This window comes from Canis lupus, chromosome 10, assembly GCF_011100685.1.
Source record: "Canis lupus familiaris isolate Mischka breed German Shepherd chromosome 10, alternate assembly UU_Cfam_GSD_1.0, whole genome shotgun sequence".
Classification (NCBI taxonomy): domain Eukaryota; kingdom Metazoa; phylum Chordata; class Mammalia; order Carnivora; family Canidae; genus Canis; species Canis lupus.
The window spans coordinates 65994261-66014303 of NC_049231.1; the positions used below are offsets into that span (position 1 = coordinate 65994261).

Sequence of the window (20043 nt, forward strand, 5' to 3'; positions counted from 1 at the left end):
TTGATATAAGAATTAAAAAACCCTTGGTTTTATTTTCAGGTTTACTGTAGTTGTTAACTTCTCTAGTGTATCAGTTTCTTACAAAATATCATCAGAATCAGTGTTATGTCCTCTTTGGAGAACTATACTGTCCGAATATAAAATTCTGTTACCTGGTATTACAAAGTACATTTATATAAATGTAAAAGTATAAGCAGTCAGAAATGCCTACCATTTTATTTTAACATCCTAGTCAGATGCCATTTTTCCTCCCTATAAATGTTGATTAAGTGAATTGACAGAGATAAATGAAAGCCTGCTTTAGGAAAATTGAAGCTTTAGTTCTGCCCAGTTTCTAACATTTCTCTTTCTAAAAATTATTAGCATTTGTTGAGTGAATCTGTCCCAGTCCCACTTGTGTGACCACGGTGTGTTGAGATTTCTTTGAGACATTGGGCTCCATTATGAACTGCTCAGCTTAAGCTCCTTGTTTTCCTGAGACTTTTCCTGTAATGGGGAGCTTTATGCACCAAATAAGCAGTTAACCAGTAAATACACTTGAACTCTGGAAGTAGTCAATGCCATAAAGGAAATAAAAGGAAGATGTGATAGATTGGGTGACTACGTTGGATAATTTGAAAGCACCAAAAGTTTAAAATACTGTATAAATGCAAAGTGATTTTTTTCAGATGCTGTTTTTAAGTGGACATAGTAAATACCTTGACACTAACCCACTTTTACTGTTCTCTTCTAGTTTGTGAAGTGTGGATATGCAGGCTCAAACTTTCCAGAACACATCTTCCCAGCTTTGGTTGGAAGACCTATTATCAGATCAACCACCAAAGTGGGAAACATTGAAATCAAGGTAATATTTTATTTATTGATAAATGAGGATCAAAACTTGTGGAGTGTTCTTTGAATTAAGTAGTTTTAAGATATGATACCAAGAAAGTTAAGAGGCAGAATTTCTTATATTTTTAATTTATATCCACACTTGAAGAAAGACACAAAAACTGAAATGCCATTACTCTCTTTTTTTTTTTTTTTTTTTTTTTTTTTTGCCATTACTCTCTGAATGGAGTAAAACTCTTAATAAGATTTTTATATATTAATGTGAATATTGTATTAGTGACTTAAAGTTCTATTACATATGTTTGAAAGAAATCAGCTTGATATTTTTATGTCTTTCAACTCCATATATTTTTCATTATATGTTACTGTCTATTTGGGACCTAAGACTTCTCCTTTTCATGTTCTCATGGCCTGATCCTCCTCCTTTTTAATATTGCGAGTCAGGAAAACAGGCTATAAATTTTATTGGTTCCTTTTTTCACTAATATAGTAACTGATTTTCTAGTGTTCAGGAAGAGCCATGCAAGTCTTGAGTTGGCCTTGCATTATTTATCTTACTGTAGGGAGAGAGGAGGAAGGTTGTCATTACCTACTCACTGTACTTAAACATGAGAGATTGGACATTAAGGATGATAGATTTTTCTCTGTATTAAAGAGATTGGAAATCAAGTGGGAATTACAATATTCTAAAAGAAAAAATAGAACAATCAAAAAGACAGTGGTCACCAGTTGACTTAAATTCTTCTGGTGGCCTAGGGATCAGATTATAAAAAATGCAGTCAAATTTTGGGGTCCTTTTACTGAATTATTTGTGAACAAGCTAACATTGTTGGTCCTATCTGGACAGTCTTTGGCAAAACTTGAGTTAGACTATGAGTCTTTTGAAATATGAGTTAAGTGGACCCCTTTGGGATGTTTGTTTGAGATATCTAGAAAGGTACTAATAGCTAGGAAAGATTGCTACTTGGTAGCGCTTTGCTCTTGGTACTGGAGAATTGAGTTACACAATGAGTACAAATGCCAACTGAAACTGAGGTTCTGGGTTAAATTTTTAAAAGCTTAAGATAGTGAAAGATTCTGGCCTCTTTCGTTATTTTACAATCAAGTGGGACAGTCAATATGATCATTTTTTTTCCAAGGTCTTTTCTTTTGGGAAATTTAGGGATACCTTATTCTCTTTTTGTGAATGCCTTTCATTCTGATTGAATTTAATCTTTAATGAACAGCTTAAAATTTAGCTGATACTAGTGATAAGGACAGCCTTGTAATGAAGTTGGAAGTCACATTTTTATTCAGTATCAGGCTTTTAAAGAATATCTTTTATATAATTTACAGATAATAACATTTTTGAGGTGTACAGATACATCACATATAACCATTTGTATTCTCTAACATGGCACAAATGAATACATATCTTTTCACTCCCACTTTCTTGCTTTTTAAGGCCAAGTGATAGAAATGAAACTAGTCCATATTCTAAGACATTTTTGCTAAGGAATTCCCCCGTAGCATTTGCTTGTATGGTTTGTCATTCTGTGTTCTGTTGGCTCAGTTCTGTTCAATCTGTTCAATCTTTTAAGTCTCTCAAGTTAATTTGTTCTTCCAGTAGAAAATAGTAGAAGAAATCTGTGTCAAATTTAACTTGACTACTAGAGCTTGGAAAAGCCACTCTAAACTCACCCTCTACCTACTCAGCTAGACCTTTTCTGTTACTTATTTTCCTTAATTAAGGTTCTTAAATTCAGTAATGAATTAAAGAAACTTGACTTTCTGGAATTCCTGTGCCTAGTGGATTGACTTATACATTTTGTGTTTTGTTAGCTAAAATGTGGTGATAGACTAAAAACTGGAAATTTAAATTGTTTAATGAGTTAATTTTCATTCAGGAGTAATAACTGTCCATGTTAATTTGGCCCTAATTATTAACTCCGTAAAATATAGAACTGCATCTGACCTCTACCTAATTTGTCTCTATTGCTTGTATGTTTAAAAATTTCAGTGAGGATTTTATTTAGGCCTTTTCTGACTCTTACTTCTACCTTCTCTCTCTTCACCTTTCTTGACCTGTTGAAGTAGAATAACAAAAAGATGGTAAGTGAGGTTACACACATGCTCTCTGTTTGTTTTCCACTTTTGCTTGACGGGACAGTAGTTGTTGTTTTGTGTCCCTGTAGTATTGGGGTGGGGGGTAATTCCATATTTTAATTTTAAGTACTTTGATTTTTAACCTTTTTCATTGCTTCAATTTAGTAGCAACTAATTAAGTCCTGTACTTTCCTGATTGCATACAATGGACCAAACCAGAACTAATTACTAACATAGTTTTGAATTGTTTTCCTTGTGTTTCTTGTAGATGAATGTTATAATTAAAATGGAATGTGGTGTGCATAATATTAGAAACCAAGTAGCTTTATTTAGAATATGTGTGATCCAGAGCATTGGGGTGAAGTTGTTACATATGGATAAATCTATTTCATTGATCAATGTTAAATTGAACATTGCGTATCATAGTCTTATGTATTTACCTCCGGTTGGGTAGCAAATATGTAATAAATTGAGTAAAACTTTAATATGCAAATGACTATAGATTGTAAAAAGGGAAGAAAAGAGATTGATTGCCATTTTTATTGATGAGCGGATTTTTTATAACATTACCTGAGGATAAATAAGAAAAATGTGAGTCTTATAAGACTTTTACATAAACAACAGATCTTCCCCCTAAGTAAATAGCATCATGTGGCCCCTTTGTCTTTTGAACTAGAAGTTGGGCACATCCAACTCTTCTTTATATTCACTCTTCTTTATATTTTTGTGTGGTATTTCTTAAGTGCTTCAGTAGTAGGTATTTTCAGGTTTGTGTGTTTTTGATATTATTTGTAAGCAGCTTTGACAAAGATGAATATCAAGCATTTCTAGTGATTTATATTTTAACTAGTAACAGTATCTTTTTGGAGTTTTCTTTTGTATAAATGAAAACATTTAAATGGAAATTCCTATATTTATTCTAAATAAAAGATCATGCATTAGTGTAAAATCTTAGAGATTAAGAGTACATTTATAGAGAACCGTGTAGGCTTTAATAAACTTTTTTAATGGAATTTCCTTCTAGGGATTTAATTGTGGTTTTAAAGTATGTTCATTCTGTTTTCCAATTTGAGGTGTCATTGTTCAAAATAATTCTTGGCAAATATAATCTATACTGCCTGCTTTTCGTAAAATATAAATGCCTTTGAAACAGCATCTCAGTTTCTGTGATTTCTCGTTCTTTCAGGTAACAGGTGGTAGTTTAGGCTTGAAGTTCAGGGATGAAGTTCAGGATGGTAAAAATCTAAGGTTCTGAGGTATGAGGGCAAGTCACATGCTCTTAGCATTTGTATTTTTTGAAGTTGAAATATTCTAGGGAAGATTATATGTTTTATGATTTTTTAATTAAAATTTTAGATATGGATAAATTTTTGAATTAGGTGTTTGAGTTACTCTAAATTATTTGCACTAATTTCGTAGGTTAACACCTTTTTCCATTTTAACTGCCCTTTTTTTCAGAGGAATGGTAAAATATTCAATGCCAGATGTTTCTTTCAGTTAATCCTTTAGGATAGCTGTTTTAGAAGTAGATAGATGAGGCTTTTATTTTGAGTTCATATTGGGTCAGACATGTAAAGCTGTATTCTTGCATGGAAATAAAAGTAAATATTCTGATGAAATCAAATCAGACTTATTCTAAATTTGATGAACTATGGTTGTGAATGTGTATTGATTATATAAGCCATCTAATAGAATGATACATTCTAGAGGAAAGTAAGTAACAAAATTGTTGTATTATATTTGTTAATGGTTAAAAGTAACGTATGTTCTTGTAGGTATAGATTCCACCCTAACATTTTATTAAGTGGTTAGAATGTATAGCAAAGTTGTACGAATTTTACAGTGAAACCCATATATCCATCACTTAGATTCTGACATTAATATTCACTCTGCTGACATATCACATTTTATTTATTCATCCCTCCATCAGCCTCTCGATATATTCAAAGTATCAACATACTTCTAAAGTAATTTATCATATGCATGTCATTGACTAGAATTCACAGATGCAGATTTTTAATTTTCCATTTTCCTATCAGATGATTTTAAACAGTTAATATTTAAGAAATTTAAGTATTTAAGTTATGCTAATATTACTTTAGAAGAAATTAGTTGCAACAGAGAAATTTTAGTGAACATTTTTAGCATCTGCTTTAACTTTGTTTTTCCTTTTTGTTGTTGCTTTCAGTGGATTTTCCAGAAATCTTTTTTTTTTTTTTTTTTTTTTTTTTTTGAGCTCTCACTCTGGTTTACCTCTGATCTTTTTTTAAGTTGCCATTTTTTAAAGTTTTAAACTCATATATATTTAAACCTCATTTTGAGACATTTTATGTTAATTTTAACATTTCATTTCCTCATGTTTTAAACTTATGGTATTGTAGCAAACAGTAGCTGTTTCTGATAGCTTTTTTAAGGTGAATTTATCAGTATATGTAGAAATCAGGATTATTTATCTTGACAAGCTGATTTTTAAAATAAATTCTACAACATCATTAGCCTTATTATACATACAAAATTTGACTTTTCAAATGTGGGTCATCTTAAGTATGCTCTGGCTCTCCTTGGAGACAAGACTTGTGAGTACTCTGCTTCTTGTGTGCTAGCATAGTTTTCCAGTATTATACTTTAAGGTTGAAAATGTTGCTCATGAGATAATTTTTAAAAATTGTTTCCCTGTGTCTTAATTTTTGGTATCTCTACAAATTTCCATTGATCTTGATGAGACATATATAGAAAATTTCAGTTCTGAGGCATGTGCAGGTAGAAATTTGTGAAATTTGTAAGTTGCGTGGTGCATATTTGCATTATTACAATATAATAAAGAATCATTTTATTTTTAACTTCTTTCATTATGCTTTATAGTACATTAAAACGTATCATTTACACTTACCATTTCGATATTTAGTACAAAGACGTGTGCTGCATGCATTGAGCATTTTTCTACAAGTTTTTTTTCCCTGATGTGCTATTTCACATATCACAGGCCTTATTTTTTGAACATTTGAGCAAAAGAAACAGATGAAACCTCATACAAAACCCTCCAAAATATGAAAATGTGGGGTTTATTTGTGCTAATGCTCTTCTTTTGGAAACATATGTATTAAAGGTAAGGTCCATTTATTGATTTAAACCACGTTGTACATAAAAATTTATTATTCATGATTAAACTTTCCAAGGCATTGTTCTTGAAAGAAAAGATTTTTTAAACTAGTGGAATGAAGAACTTTATCTGAAAGTGCCAGAAAAATTAAAATTAAATTATCCCCAAGTTTTCCAAAAATATCATGGAAATGTAATTTTCTAAAGATATTTTATGCAAAAATTTGGCCTAAAGCCTTGATATTATACTTTTCTAGGATCTTATGGTTGGTGACGAGGCAAGCGAATTACGCTCAATGTTAGAAGTTAACTACCCTATGGAAAATGGCATAGTACGAAATTGGGATGACATGAAACACCTGTGGGACTATACATTTGGACCAGAGAAACTTAACATAGATACCAGAAATTGTAAAATCTTACTCACAGAACCTCCCATGAACCCAACCAAAAACAGAGAGAAGATTGTAGAGGTAAGTTTTTAAATGTATATATGTGCTTCTGTGATATGGTGTTAAAGATTCTTTTACCATTGTTATTAAGGATAAAGGCAATGAAAATAATTGCCCCCCCCCCGATCCTATTAATTAGTCATTATTTCTAAGTAGGATATATCAGTAAACAAAATAAAATCCTACTGCCATGGAACTTACATTCTGGCAGGTGACACCCACCCCTCTACGCCACCCCACCCCTGCCACCCAAAAAGTGAGTTAGTTGAATGGTTCCTTAGAAGAATATAGATGATAAAGGGGGGGGGGGAAGAGCAGGTTAAGGGAGGTGGGGGTTACATTTTTCATAGAGTTCGAGAGTAGGCTTCTGAGAGAAGGTGATGTTTAAACAAAGAGTAAGGGAATCTGCCAGGATATACGGGGTAAAAGCATTCCAAACAAAGGAAGTAGCCAATGTGAAGGTCTTAAAATGGGAACAAGCCTGGTATATTAGAGTCCGCAAGGAAGCCAGTATGGGAAAGCAATAGGGGATGAGGCCAGAGAAATAATAGGATCATCTAGGGCCTTTCAGGCCCTTAGAATTATTCTTTTACTCCAAGTGAAATGAACCATGTCACACAGAAGGGACATGCTCCAATTTAGATTTCTGTGGCTGCTGTGTTTTGCGTAGACCATATTTGAAGATTTTCACTTATCGAGGCAGAAAATGATAGTTAGGATTAGGTGTAATAGCAGCAGAAGTAATGAGAAGTGGCCTGACTGTGGATCTATTTTGAAGGTAAGGCCAAAGCATTTTCTAATGCATTAAATATGGGTAATAGAGGTAATAGAGGGGAGAGTCAGAGATGACTCCAAAGGTTTTGGCTTGGACATGTGGAGGATGATGTTACCATTAACTGAGATGGGAAAAGACTGAGATAAGTAGACCAGGATTTGAGGGGAATGGATCGGGAGTTCAGTTTTGGTCAGCCTTCATTAGACATCAATCAAAAATGTCAGAGAGATAGAGGTACCCTCCCCTTTTCAAAAGTTCATGTTATGCCACTCCACTTTTACCAAAGACCTACATTAGTACCTGTTTTTCACTAACTGAAAGAAATTTGAAGAGGATTTTCACTTATATGAGAAAGGAGGGAAAGTGAAAATTGCATCAGCACTTGTTTTGCAGCGAGCCTATAGAGGCAGCTACACCCTGCACAGCAGGAGTGGCCCCGTCAAGCTCCTCTCCTTCCCCGGACCTACACTCAGCATCAGGGCACCATAGCTTTGAACTGTGTCTGTGAGCATCTGTGCTTTAGTTTTCTGCATCCATTAGCAAGATTTTCCCTAGAGTATCAGAAAAACCTAAGGAGGTTATTTTGGGGGTTGGGAACACTCACAGCATTTTTCCATATAAATTAATGGTAATTGCTTCTTTGGATTTACAATATTTCAGCTTTACCTAAGTTTTCATAGGATTGCTCTTGTTTTCCGATAGCAGAGAGACCTATAAAAGATCAAGTTCAGGAGAAAAGCCCGAGGCTACAGATAGCAACTTAGGAATCATCAGGATATAGATAATCAGTTCACCAGGGAAGTGGGAGCAGATAGTAGTGAGCTGGCTAAGGACCAGGGAGGTGGGAGTTAGCAACAGGAGATTGGAAGGGCTCTTTGGGAAGCAGGTACAGAGAGCAAGAAGTAGTCTGCATTTTTCATAGTGTAGATAAGTAGCTTCTCAAGGTTGTCTTTCATTATGTTTTGTTTTATATGAGGTAGATACTATGTGTCTTTGGTTATATATGAAGTAAAAATTTGTAATTTTTTCTTTTTTGTAAAACAAAATCTGTTTTAGTGGCTTTGCAGATAGAACTTAATATTGTTTTATTTTTATGACCATATTTAGGTGTTGATGGAAATTTTGGAAGGATTTTAGATGAGATTGTTGCTAGACAATATTTTTAAATTCTGGATTAAACTTAAGTTTTATATTAAGTGTTTTAAAATTTTAAGATCCTGGTGTTATTTACAGAATCCATGTAATTCTTAATGGCTTATATCTTATTACTTTTTTTCCTCCCTGATCACCCCTAGAACTGTGAAAGATAGCCTATACTGTATTAGTTCATATTTTAGTTGCAATTTATTCTAAGTACTAGTACTTTGTGATGAATAAGTAGTTATTTGTAATTGGTATTTTATTTTTAGCAGTGCATTGTAAAATCAGAGAAGAGGTATTTTTGCATTAAATCAAAAGGTTCCTCCTACACATGGAAACTTCTTCAGGAAAGCAGTTCAGTGTTGGAATGAACCAAGTTTCCTTTCAGATGAAAAGTTAGGGAGATGACATGATACCTGGATGCCTCTTCTGCTAGCTAGTTGTATGTGTGTATTTATTTATTTATTTCCCCGCCCCTAGAATGACAAGAATTGGTCTCACCTTATATTAATATTCTTTTTACTTGGGGGTGCAAATTTGGCTGTGACTGATAATGCCCTACTTTAATCTCATCCAGAAAGTTGATTTAGTACTACAAATACTTTCTAATTATCTTACAAATAAAACCAAATTCTGATGGACTTTCAAGATGACAAATGCAAATTCATCTTCCACTCTTCGGTTTTCTTCCCTGTGGAGGGAGAATGGGGGATGATGGAATAGAATACTGGTTAGAATATCTAGTTGCTTAAGTGATGAATATATGTTTCAGAGTTATAACATTTAAACCTTTGTGATTCTCATTGTGATCAGTTATAAAATGTATCTAGATTTTCAGAGTGGTGGGCAGCACTGCCAGTCAAGTAGTACTCACTGTAGATGATAGAAAAAGTCCTACAGAATGTTCCTAGCCCACCTAGACTACAGAGAATGAGCATGGTTGTGACCATAGAGCACAAGGAGACTCCTCTGTTTGGTGTGGTTCAGCTGAGAGTGGTGCCATAGCTGCCACAACTGGGGCTCAAGCTGGGAGAGTGGGTGTAACAGCTAGGCAGTTTCTATATCTGCCAGCATTCAGGAATTACTGCATTTATTTTTGTCTTCCTGCCCTGATGTTTTACTACTTTCTTCTTCTTCTTTCTTCTTTCTTCCCTTTTTTTTCTTTTTTTCTTTTTCTTCTTTTTTTAACTGCTGGTGGTAGAGCTCCAGGCTTGGCCCAGGTTGGAGCAAAGGGGTTGGGGGAGGGTCAGCAGTTAAGCAATTTCTATAGTTTGTCCTTAAATTAAAGATATTTTTATTAAGGGACATCATTAAAGAAAGGCTTGTTCAAATGCAGAAATCTTTTTTCCACTCCAATTAGCCATTAACTAAGACACTCAGAAATCTTTCCTTTGGGGGTACCTGTGTGGCTCAGTGGTTGAGCATCTGTCTTTGACTTAGGTCGTGATCCTGGGTCCCTGGATCGAGTCCCACATCGAGCTCCCAGCAGGGAGCCTGTTTCTCCCTCCCTCTGCCTATGTCTCTGCCTCTCTCTGTCTCTCGTGAATAAATAAGTAATCAAAAAAAAAAAAAAACTTTGCTATATAGTACTTATGAAATACTTGAGGACTCAGTATATATCCAAAATTCTGTTCCCCGCATTGGAGCTCTGTGACAGCTGAGGAGAATGGAGGACTCCTTTAGGTCCCTTTTGATTCTGTTTTAACTAATCTACTCTGTGACGTCAAGAAAGCATAAAAGTATTTATTATGTAACTTCTAAATTCCAGCATTTCTTTCTTTCCTTTTGCATTTTCAGGTAATGTTTGAAACTTACCAGTTTTCTGGTGTGTATGTAGCTATCCAGGCAGTTCTGACTTTGTATGCTCAAGGTAGGTGAAACTTGACTTTTAAAATAACTCAGCAGACATTAAGTACATTTTATGTCAGAGGAATTTGATTTTTCAGTAAGTTATAAATCCCAGAAAAGCACGGTATTTATATATTTATTTAAAATTTTTCCGGGCACCTGGGTGGCTTGGTGGTTGAGCGTCTGCCTTCGGCCCAGGGCGTGATCCTGGAATCCTGGGATCGAGTCCCGCCATCAGGCTCCCTGCATGGAGCCTGCTTCTCCCTCTGTCTATGTCTCTGCCTCTCTCATGAATAGATAAATAAAAATCTTAAAAATAAATAAATAAATATTTTCAAGTATTCAAATATTTTCATAATTTCTAAACTTTGTCAAATAAAATATCACATATATTTTTATTTCCTTCCTTAAAAGAAAAGACTTAAGGTAAAAAGAAAACTTCTCAATTTTTAAAAAGTTCCCTCTTTTAGACTATTTGTAAATATTTTTCATGCAGTAAGGAGTGAATATGGAATTTGTCCTTAGAATTGGCAGAGCTAAAAAAAAAATACATTAGAGATCCAAAAAAGTTAGCATAAAGTCTTGCTTGTTGTATACACAGTAGAGGAGAAGGTACACAGTTGGAAGTGCCTTCCTAACTTACGTTTTCTTGGTGCTGCCATTAGTAACTGCCTCCCTTACTATTGAGAATAAAAATTGGCTGTGTGTGGGGGCACCTGGGTGGCTCAGTGATTGAGCGTGTACCTTTGGCTCAGGTCATGATCCTGGCCAGGGTCCTGGGATCGAGTCCTGCATTGGGGTCCTTGCAGGGAGCCTGCTTCTGCCTCTGCCTGTCTCTACCTCTCTCTGTGTCACTCATGAATTAAAAAAAAAAAAAAAAAATGGCTGTGTGGGAGAGTTCTTTATATTCTACTAGTCTTAGTAGAGAATTTATGGGGCTCTCAGATATGTGCCACATAGTCTGTTAAGCACTTGAAATGTGAAGATGCCCCCAAAGAATTTAGAGTCTAATAGGGAAAAAGATACAGAAACAGATAATTTCACTCAGCATGTCAGAGAAGGTTTCTGAAGGAGGTGACACCTGAGCTAAGTCTTCAGCCTTAGTAATTAGTGTGTATGACATAGTCCTTAGAAGACTCGCTTTGATATTGTGGTGACCCATCTAATTCTAAACATGAATTAGTAAGAAAAAAAAAATCACCTTGGAAAAAATCCATGTTGGCTTATTAAACTGTCTTCAGTACTACCTATAGACACTTAGAAAACTCTTGGAGGAATTAAATTTTTAAAGAAGCTTTTATTCATTCACCAAGTGGAATGTACCTTGTACTGTGTTTAGTGCAGAGGACGTAGTAGTAAGTAAGCTAGATGTGGTCTCTTCTTGACCTTAAGATGATTATATTCCAGCTGTGAGTAATTTTCCTTTAAAGAGGAATTAAAAATCACTTGTTACTTTACAAGGAGTGTGCCTGCACCAAGGCAATTTTATTTCATTTTTAGAAAAATAAATTTTAGAAATTATTTTAGAAAATACTTTGAAAAAAACATAACTAAAAAATTTGAATCTAAGCTGGTGACAATAGTTTAGGTGGTGAGGATGGGACAGTTCTGCTGAAGTGAATTTTTGTTTGAATTGTATTTGAATAAAACTGACCTTAACAGATTTTTCTTGCAGTATTCATGTATTTCTGTCCAATGAGAAGATACCCTCTCTTAATTATTGATATTTAGCCATTTTTTTGTTCAACTGTTGAATCCTTAATTTTGAGAAATGATAGTCTAATAATGACCTAAAAAACTCTGAGCCACAGTACATTCTACTAAGTGAGGTGGTTAGTGCTAAACAAAAATAGGAAGAAGATATTTGGAGCCATAGAAGGGTTGTGAATAAGGGAAGTGACGTAGTGAGTTAGGAAGCTGTTTGACTGCATGCTACAGATAGGATTGAAGGGAAAAACTGGAATTAGGGAATCTGGAGGTTAGAGTTGTCAGGAAAGGTGAAAATGAACAGGTACAAACTCAACCTTCAAGAATCCATAGGAGGGATCCCTGGGTGGCGCAGCGGTTTGGCGCCTGCCTTTGGCCCAGGGCACGATCCTGGAGAGCCAGGATCGAGTCCCATGTGGGGCTCCCGGTGCATGGACCCTGCTTCTCCCTCTGCCTGTGTCTCTGCCTCTCTCTCTCTCTCTCTCTGTGACTATCATTAAAAAAAAAAAAAAAAGAATCCATAGGAATCGAAGTGGAGAGAATGGGTACTCCAGTGGCAAAATGGTGTGCCACTGGAAATGGGTCAGATTTGTACAGGGGAGGGCTAATCTGTGACCTATGGGAGTAGGAGAAAATAAGGTGAAGTTGGATGAGAAGGTCTGTTTGGAAAATGAAATGTAAATCTCTTCTTTAGTTAATGTTACTGGGAGTATTTTTGAATTAATGATGTGGATTCCTCTTTTTACACTGAAATGTTTCTTTTCGAGAGGAATGCAGCAATAAAAGGCAGTAGATGATTTTTATGAAGCTTTTTATGAAAGAAAATCATCAATCAAGACATACCAGCTTCAAAAGGAGATGGATTGAATGAATGTATCAAAGATGAATGAATCATGAGTAAATATTATAGTGCATTCAAGTCTGTATTAAGAAAGGGAGAGAGCGGGGCAGCCCTGGTGGCTCAGCGGTTTAGCGCCGCCTTCGGCCCAGGGCCTGATCCTGGAGACCTGGGATCAAGTCCACGTCGAGCTCCCTGCATGGAGCCTGCTTCTCCCTCTGTGTCTCTGCATCTCTCTCTCTCTCTCTCTCTCTCTCTCTCTCAATCATTAATAAATAAAAATAAAAAAGAAAGGGAGAGAGCCTATTCAGGGATGTGAAAATGATAATATAAAATAACGGGTAAGAAAAATCGTTTCTTGGCCTTTTGGCCAAGATCAAGTGAAGAAAGGTAAACATTGCATATTATAAGATTAAAAAAAGTTTTTTGTTTTTTTTTGTTGTTGTTAGAAACATTATTAGACTATTAACTATTAGAAAATTTGAGTCAGAAAAAGGTTGTTTTTTTTTTTTCCTGAATTAACCTTAATGCAGATCATAACATCTGCAGTCACTTTTATTTTAAATATATGTATGGGAAACAAGGCAGCTTCTTTGCTGTTCTTTTAGTGTAAGGTTCAACTGACATTGTCTTTCTGTTTCTGGTGAATAATTGAAGTGATCCTTTGGCTAACCAAGATTAATGGTTCTCAAGTGTCCAGCTATCTAGTATCAATAGGAACTTTTCCAAAACAGAGTTTGGACTATATTATAAAACAAAAATAATAAGTACATTATTTCAACAAGTTTACTATCAATTCATGTAGTATTTATATCTCACAATGGTTTTCATAAAAGTTACTGTGATGCTTTAGAAAGTTTCACTTCAGGGGCACCTGGGTGGCCCCGTCGGTTAAGCATCTGCCTGCAGCTCAGGTCATGATCCCAACATCCTGAGATCCAGCCTGGCATGGGGCTCTCCGCTCCCTGGGGGGACCTGCTTCTCCCTCTGCCTCAGCCTGCCCCTCCCCTACTTGTGTTTTCTCTCTCTGTCAAATAAATTTTTAAAAAATTTTATTAAAAAAAGAGGGGGGGGTATTCCCTGGGTGGCTCAGCGGTTTAGCGCCTGCCTTTGGCGCAGAGCGTGATCCTGGAGTCCCGGGATCGAGTCCCACGTCGGGCTCCCTGCATGGAGCCTGCTTCTCCCTCTGACTGTGTCTCTGCCTCTCTCTCTCTGTGTCTCATGAATAAATAAATAAAATCTTAAAAAAATAAATAAAATAAAAAAAGAGGGGGATCCCCAGGTGGCTCAGTGGTTTAGCTCCACCTTTGGCCCAGGGCGTGATCCTGGAGACCTGGGATCATGTCCCACGTCGGGCTCCCTGCGTGGAGCCTGCTTCTCCGTCTGCCTTTGTGTGTGTGTCTCTCTCTCTCATGAATAAATAAAATCTTTTTTAAAAAATAAAATTAAAAGAAAATTTCACTTCAGGGAATTCAGGGATCAAGATTAAATTGGAAAGAAAAATAAGCGAATTATACTGAGCTTTAAGAACGTGTTTTTCAGTATAGGTTTCAGAATCTGTTTCTTCCCATCTCCTGGGGTAGCGCGTGGTTAGACTAAAAGTCTCACAAGAGACGTGTGTGAGAGAACACCCACTTTAGTGTCTAGATGTTAGAAGTAAATTGCAAAATAACAAATAATAAAGAAATGCTGACTTCTAGACCATTCTGGTTGGTGAAGTTTCTAGTTTGGCTTCTGTACTAATTTTTGAAATTTGCTCGCTCTGATTTTTCTGATTTGGCTTTTTATTTAAAACCTCCTGGTTCTCACACAGGTTTATTGACTGGAGTAGTGGTGGACTCTGGAGATGGTGTAACTCACATATGTCCAGTGTATGAAGGCTTTTCTCTCCCTCACCTTACCAGGAGACTGGATATTGCTGGAAGGGATATTACCAGATATCTTATCAAGGTAAGCAGAAGAGGTTTCACAGAAATTTGCTTTTAGAGGCACCTGGGTGGCTCAGTCAGTTAAGTGTCTGCCTCCGGCTCAGGTCATGATCCCGGGGTCCTGGGATCGAGCCTTGCAATGTCCCTACTCAGCAGGGAGCCTTCTCCCTCTGCCTTTTACCCTGCTTGTGCTTGTTTTCTCCCCCACCCTCTTTCTCTCAGTGTCACATAAGTAAATATTTTTTAAAAAAGAAGAAGAAAGAAAGAAGGAAATTGACTTTTGTAATTTGGTTTTTACTGACTTAACATATTTGAATGTATCCTGTCAGGATCATAGCAGATCTTCTGTACCACAGAGGGAATGACCCATTTACCCCATTATTCATATAAAAACCTGTGTAAGATTTACACACATGCTCTCAGGTATAGTAATGAGAATAGAATACATCATTACGTAATTATGTTTGCTACTCCTGAGGACTGGGGACTAAGAAGAGACCTTAAAACTTCTTGAACAAGAGAGGCGGCCTTTTCTGCCATAAAACCTTTCTTTGAGGGGCACCTGGGTGGCTCAGTCTTTTAAGTGTCTGCCTTGGGCTCAGGTCATGATCTCACGGTCCTGGGATTGAGCCGCACATTGTCAGAGTCCCTGCTCAGCAGGGAGTCTGCTTGTCCTCCTTCTGTCCCCCCTCGTCCCCCCGCTTGTGCACGCATGCGAGCTCTCTCTCAAATAAAATCTTTAAGAAAACAAAAACCATGTGTTAAAACCATAATCTTGATTGGATTCCCTTTTCTTGTCTTTCCCCAGAAAAACAGTGATAGTAAGTTAATGATGCTTGATTAAAAACAGGGCCCAGGGATCCCTGGGTGGCGCAGCGGTTTGGCGCCTGCCTTTGGCCCAGGGCGTGATCCTGGAGACCTGGGATCGAATCCCACGTCGGGCTCCCGGTGCGTGGAGCCTTCTTCTCCCTCTGCCTATGCCTCTGCCTCTCTCTCTCTCTCTGTGACTATCATAAATAAATTTAAAAAAAAAATTAAAAAATTAAAAAATTAAAAAATAAAAAAAACAGGGCCCAGTTAGAGCACCTGGGTGGCTCAGTCAGTTAAGCATCTGACTCTAGGTTTCAGCTCAGGTCATGATCTGAGGGTTATGAGATTGAGCCCAGTGTCAAGCCCCACATCGGGCTCTGCACTGGGTAGGGAGTCTGCTTGAGATTCTCTGCCTCTGCCCTACTGGCACAGATGTGCAAGATCTCTCTCAAATCTTTAAACAATCGGGCCCAGTTGTACCAGACTTCAATATTTAGTAGTTTTCATGGAATATATCCAGTTTTTAGTGTTCTCCATATTAAAGTTTAGTTCTAAATATAATTAGTATAATTTTATTTAAAATATTGCTGAAATGGGATGCCTAGGTCGCTCAGTGATTGAGCATCTGCCTTTGGCTCAGAGCATGATCCCAAAATTCCGGAATTGAGTCCCACGTCGGGCTCTCTGCATGAAGCCTGCTTCTCCTCCCTCTGTCTCTGTCTCTGCCTCTCTCTCTCTGTCTCTCGTGAATAAATAAATAAAATCTTCTAAATAATAAAATAATGCCTGAGAAAGCATATAAGGCTGTCATTTAGAGGCATGAGTATTTTTTTTTTTAAGTTTAGACTGGTTAGTATAACTAGTGGTTATACCCCAGGTCAGTGGCTCTCCACCAGGGGTGATGCTGTCCCCCAGGGACATTTTGCAATGTCTAGAGAGAGACGTTTTGGTTTCTCCAGCTGTGTAGGAATGCTACTAAACATCCTACAGCGAATGGGCAGCCCCCACAACAGAGAGTCATTAAGGTCCACAATGTATCATTGGTGCTCCTGTTGAGAAACTCTTCTTGGGTGATGTCTGTGCAGTACAATGGGTTTGTATTAAGTCTTCACCTTGACATCGAGTTCCTTTCATCTCATTTAAGTAATGAGATTAAGTTAATGAAAACTATAATATTCTCATTCCAAGCCAAAATTCCGCTTAGGAATTTCCAAGGATTTTCTCACAGAGATTAGGGGATTAATTTTTAAAGTTTTTATATGAAAAGTCCAATTTATTCATGATGCATATTATGGCTTTTCTTGTTTTTTTTTGTTTGTTTGTTTGTTTTGTTTTTAGCTACTTGAATTCTCATTGTGTATTTGATTAGCAAATGCTCTTGCTAATATAAATATTGTCAGATATAATATTAGAAGTTAGGGATAAAACTTTCTAAGACCTAGGGGTATTTCATGAGTATGGCATTAATTGAGCAAATGGCAGATTACAGGAGTCTGGTACTAAACTATTTATTAATATGTAGACTTTTGATTATCAAAACCATCTAAACATTAGCACTCAAGCAGTAATTTTTAAAAACTAGCTTAGTTTTTTTAGCTTGTTTTACCCATTTATTATTCATGAACTGTTCATTCTTTCACTCTCTATACAATCGAAATATAAATCCTTCTATGGAAAGTACTACTCCTATTTCTGAAACATTCCGTAAGACCTAAGGATTCACTGTCCATTTGTTATGGGCATGAGCTATTTCGTGAGCCATGATAGCTTTTGCCAGAGTAGAACTCACAGAATAATTGTGAATTTACTGTTTTTTCTATCAGCTGCTGCTTTTACGAGGATATGCCTTCAACCATTCTGCTGACTTTGAAACAGTTCGCATGATTAAAGAAAAATTGTGTTATGTGGGGTATAATATTGAGCAAGAGCAGAAGCTGGCCTTAGAAACCACAGTATTAGTTGAATCTTATACAGTAAGTATTTCCAGTATTTAATATATATGTGGGTTTAAAATGGAGGACCATGATCATTGGTGTGTGCTTATGTAGGTTTTCTTAGAATCAGTATTTTTGTTTTTGGGTTGTTACGGTATGTGTATATGTGTGACCTTTAATGTCTTTCTACAATAAGATTCTTTGATTTAGTTATTTTAGACACGACATAATGTGAAATACGGCAAGAACCATAACTTGCTTTTCTACCTTAAGACATAATTAGATAAGAGATGTTATTTTGAGATTCTAGTATCTGGAGTAGCATTTTTCAACATGTGTTTACATTGTCCGGTAAGTTTGGGAGTCGGTTCCACTTTACTGAAGAATTTCTCAGAATCTTTGTTGTGCTAGTATGTGTGTGCCTGTGAGAATATGGCATACTGCCGGTTTCTCAGCCTTATTAGACTACAGGATTCCAGCATTTCATGACACTCGTGTTGTATGAAGCACACTTTGGCAAGTGCTCATCCTGTAGCATTGCTCCAATAACTCAGCAGGTGGCAGTCTTTTCCTGACTGTATTTTCTTAATGAGATGTTCAAAACAGACGTTAACTTGAAAGTGTAACTGGGAAGACTCAGAACTCAGACCCCTGGTTATACTAGGGGAGTTGATTCTACCTGAATTTTTAACTTCTTGTTATCTTAATTGTCATCTGGGTTTAAAGTACTTCCATATCTCGTATTTGATCTAGTTATTACTAAAACGAAATCAAGTAATAGGCAGTAAAAGCAAGTATCCTTCAACCATTTGATTCATGTAGGCTCTGCAGATCACAAGTATGTTTGAAATAGTCATTTTAAGAATAACTTAATCTTTATAAATAATATTGTCTTATTTTTTAAGAAATACTGATCCAGATAATTGACAAGCAACTTAATGATCTCCAGATTTGCCCTGGCAATTCTTTTCTAAAGCTTTTTTGAAGGACGCCTGGGTAGCTCAGTGGTTGAGCATCTGACTTTGGCTCAGGGCGTGATCCTGGAGTCCTGGGATCGAGTGCTGCGTTGGGGAGCCTGCATCTCCTTCTGCCTATGTCTCTGCCTCTGTGTGTGTGTCTCTCATGAATAAATAAGTAAAATAAGATAAATAAAATTTAAAACTAAAGCTTTTTTGATAGTACCTCTAGATTTATAATTTTTCATCTACATGACTTATTTGGAAGAATATGGCATGAGAAAAAAGATGAGGGAACTACAAATGTCAAACATGTTTTATTTAATTTCTCCCCTCCTTTCTCAAAGAATTTGAGGTGGATTACAAAATATACAGTTGACCCTTGAACAGCACAGGGGCTTAGAGCGCCATTCCCCTCTGCAGTGTATAACTTTTGACTCCCTCAAAACTTAACCACTAATGGCCTCCTGTCACTGCCTTGCCAATAACATGAACAGTTGACTAACACATATTTTGTATATACATTATATACCATGTTCTTACAATGAAGTAAGGTAGAAAAGAAAATGTTAAGAAAATCATAAGGAGGAGAAAGTACATTTACAGTACTCAATTTATTGAAAAAGAACCGTGTGTCAGTAGACCCATGCAGTTCAAACTTGTGTTGTTGGGTTAGCTGCACAACAAATAAGAGTAGACTGATGAAACTGATGATGGCAAAAGAGTAAAGTTTCACAGTGTAATTATTTGGTAAATTCTTTAAAGTTTTTAACTGAATGTGTCTATGCTCTGCTACATGGTAAAAATAAATCACAAATATGTTAAAATAGAGAAGCAGCATTGACACCAGCAGTAATCCAAATGCACAAGTTGTTTATTGCTTCCTTTTTATGCTCAACTGCACATAGCAATGGAACATAACATGTCCATGCATTGGTGATTTTTCCAAGAAATTCCTGATGTGTTGGAGCATGGCATGTTGGCATGTTCTGCATTTTTAAAAACAGAACAGCATGATAATAACTATCTAACTGTATTTTATTTTAACTTTTTTTTCTTTTTGAAAGACTTATTTTAGAAGAAATAATGTTGTTGATAAGTGATTTTGGTTATAGAACAGATGTGCTTGAAGTACTAGTGTTCTAAAGAACACTGGGAAATTTTTTAATGTTTTGCTGACTAATACCTGTTATTCTTGGTTCCTAGCTCCCAGATGGCCGCATTATCAAAGTTGGGGGAGAGAGATTTGAAGCACCAGAAGCTTTATTTCAGCCTCACTTGATCAATGTTGAGGGAGTAGGTGTTGCTGAATTGCTTTTTAACACAATCCAGGCAGCTGACATTGATACCAGGTACATCATAATGATAGTTTCAAAGTTATTTGTCAGTAGATGGAGTGTGTGCAGTTAAAATGACCGAATTGTCTATTACCTCACTCATGTTTTTGAACACATAAGGCAAAAGAATGTTTTGAGGGTGGCACTGGATGTGGAGTATATATCATTGAGTCTCAGAAACCACCTTAAACTTTTTTTTTAATAGTTCAAAACTTAAGGAAAAATTTCAAGAATGATAGAACTCATGTATACCCTCTACCCAGTGTCACATTCTAAGTTTGATGTTGTGCATGTTTCTTCTGT

The 20043-nt window shown here is 36.2% G+C and overlaps 1 protein-coding gene across 2 annotated transcripts in view; it reads left to right on the forward strand.

The window, feature by feature from the left end:
• ACTR2 (actin related protein 2) overlaps window positions 1–20043 on the forward strand; it is a 37004-nt gene that overhangs the window by 7452 nt on the left and 9509 nt on the right. Inside the window, exons 2-8 of one of the 2 annotated variants that reach the window (XM_038551451.1) lie at window positions 734–844; window positions 2908–2922; window positions 6273–6488; window positions 10180–10252; window positions 14589–14725; window positions 17337–17486; window positions 19610–19755. In XM_038551451.1, the coding sequence (XP_038407379.1) occupies window positions 734–844; window positions 2908–2922; window positions 6273–6488; window positions 10180–10252; window positions 14589–14725; window positions 17337–17486; window positions 19610–19755 (848 nt within the window). The remainder of the gene's footprint in view (window positions 1–733; window positions 845–2907; window positions 2923–6272; window positions 6489–10179; window positions 10253–14588; window positions 14726–17336; window positions 17487–19609; window positions 19756–20043) is intronic. The other variant, XM_038551452.1, reaches the window with a different exon arrangement.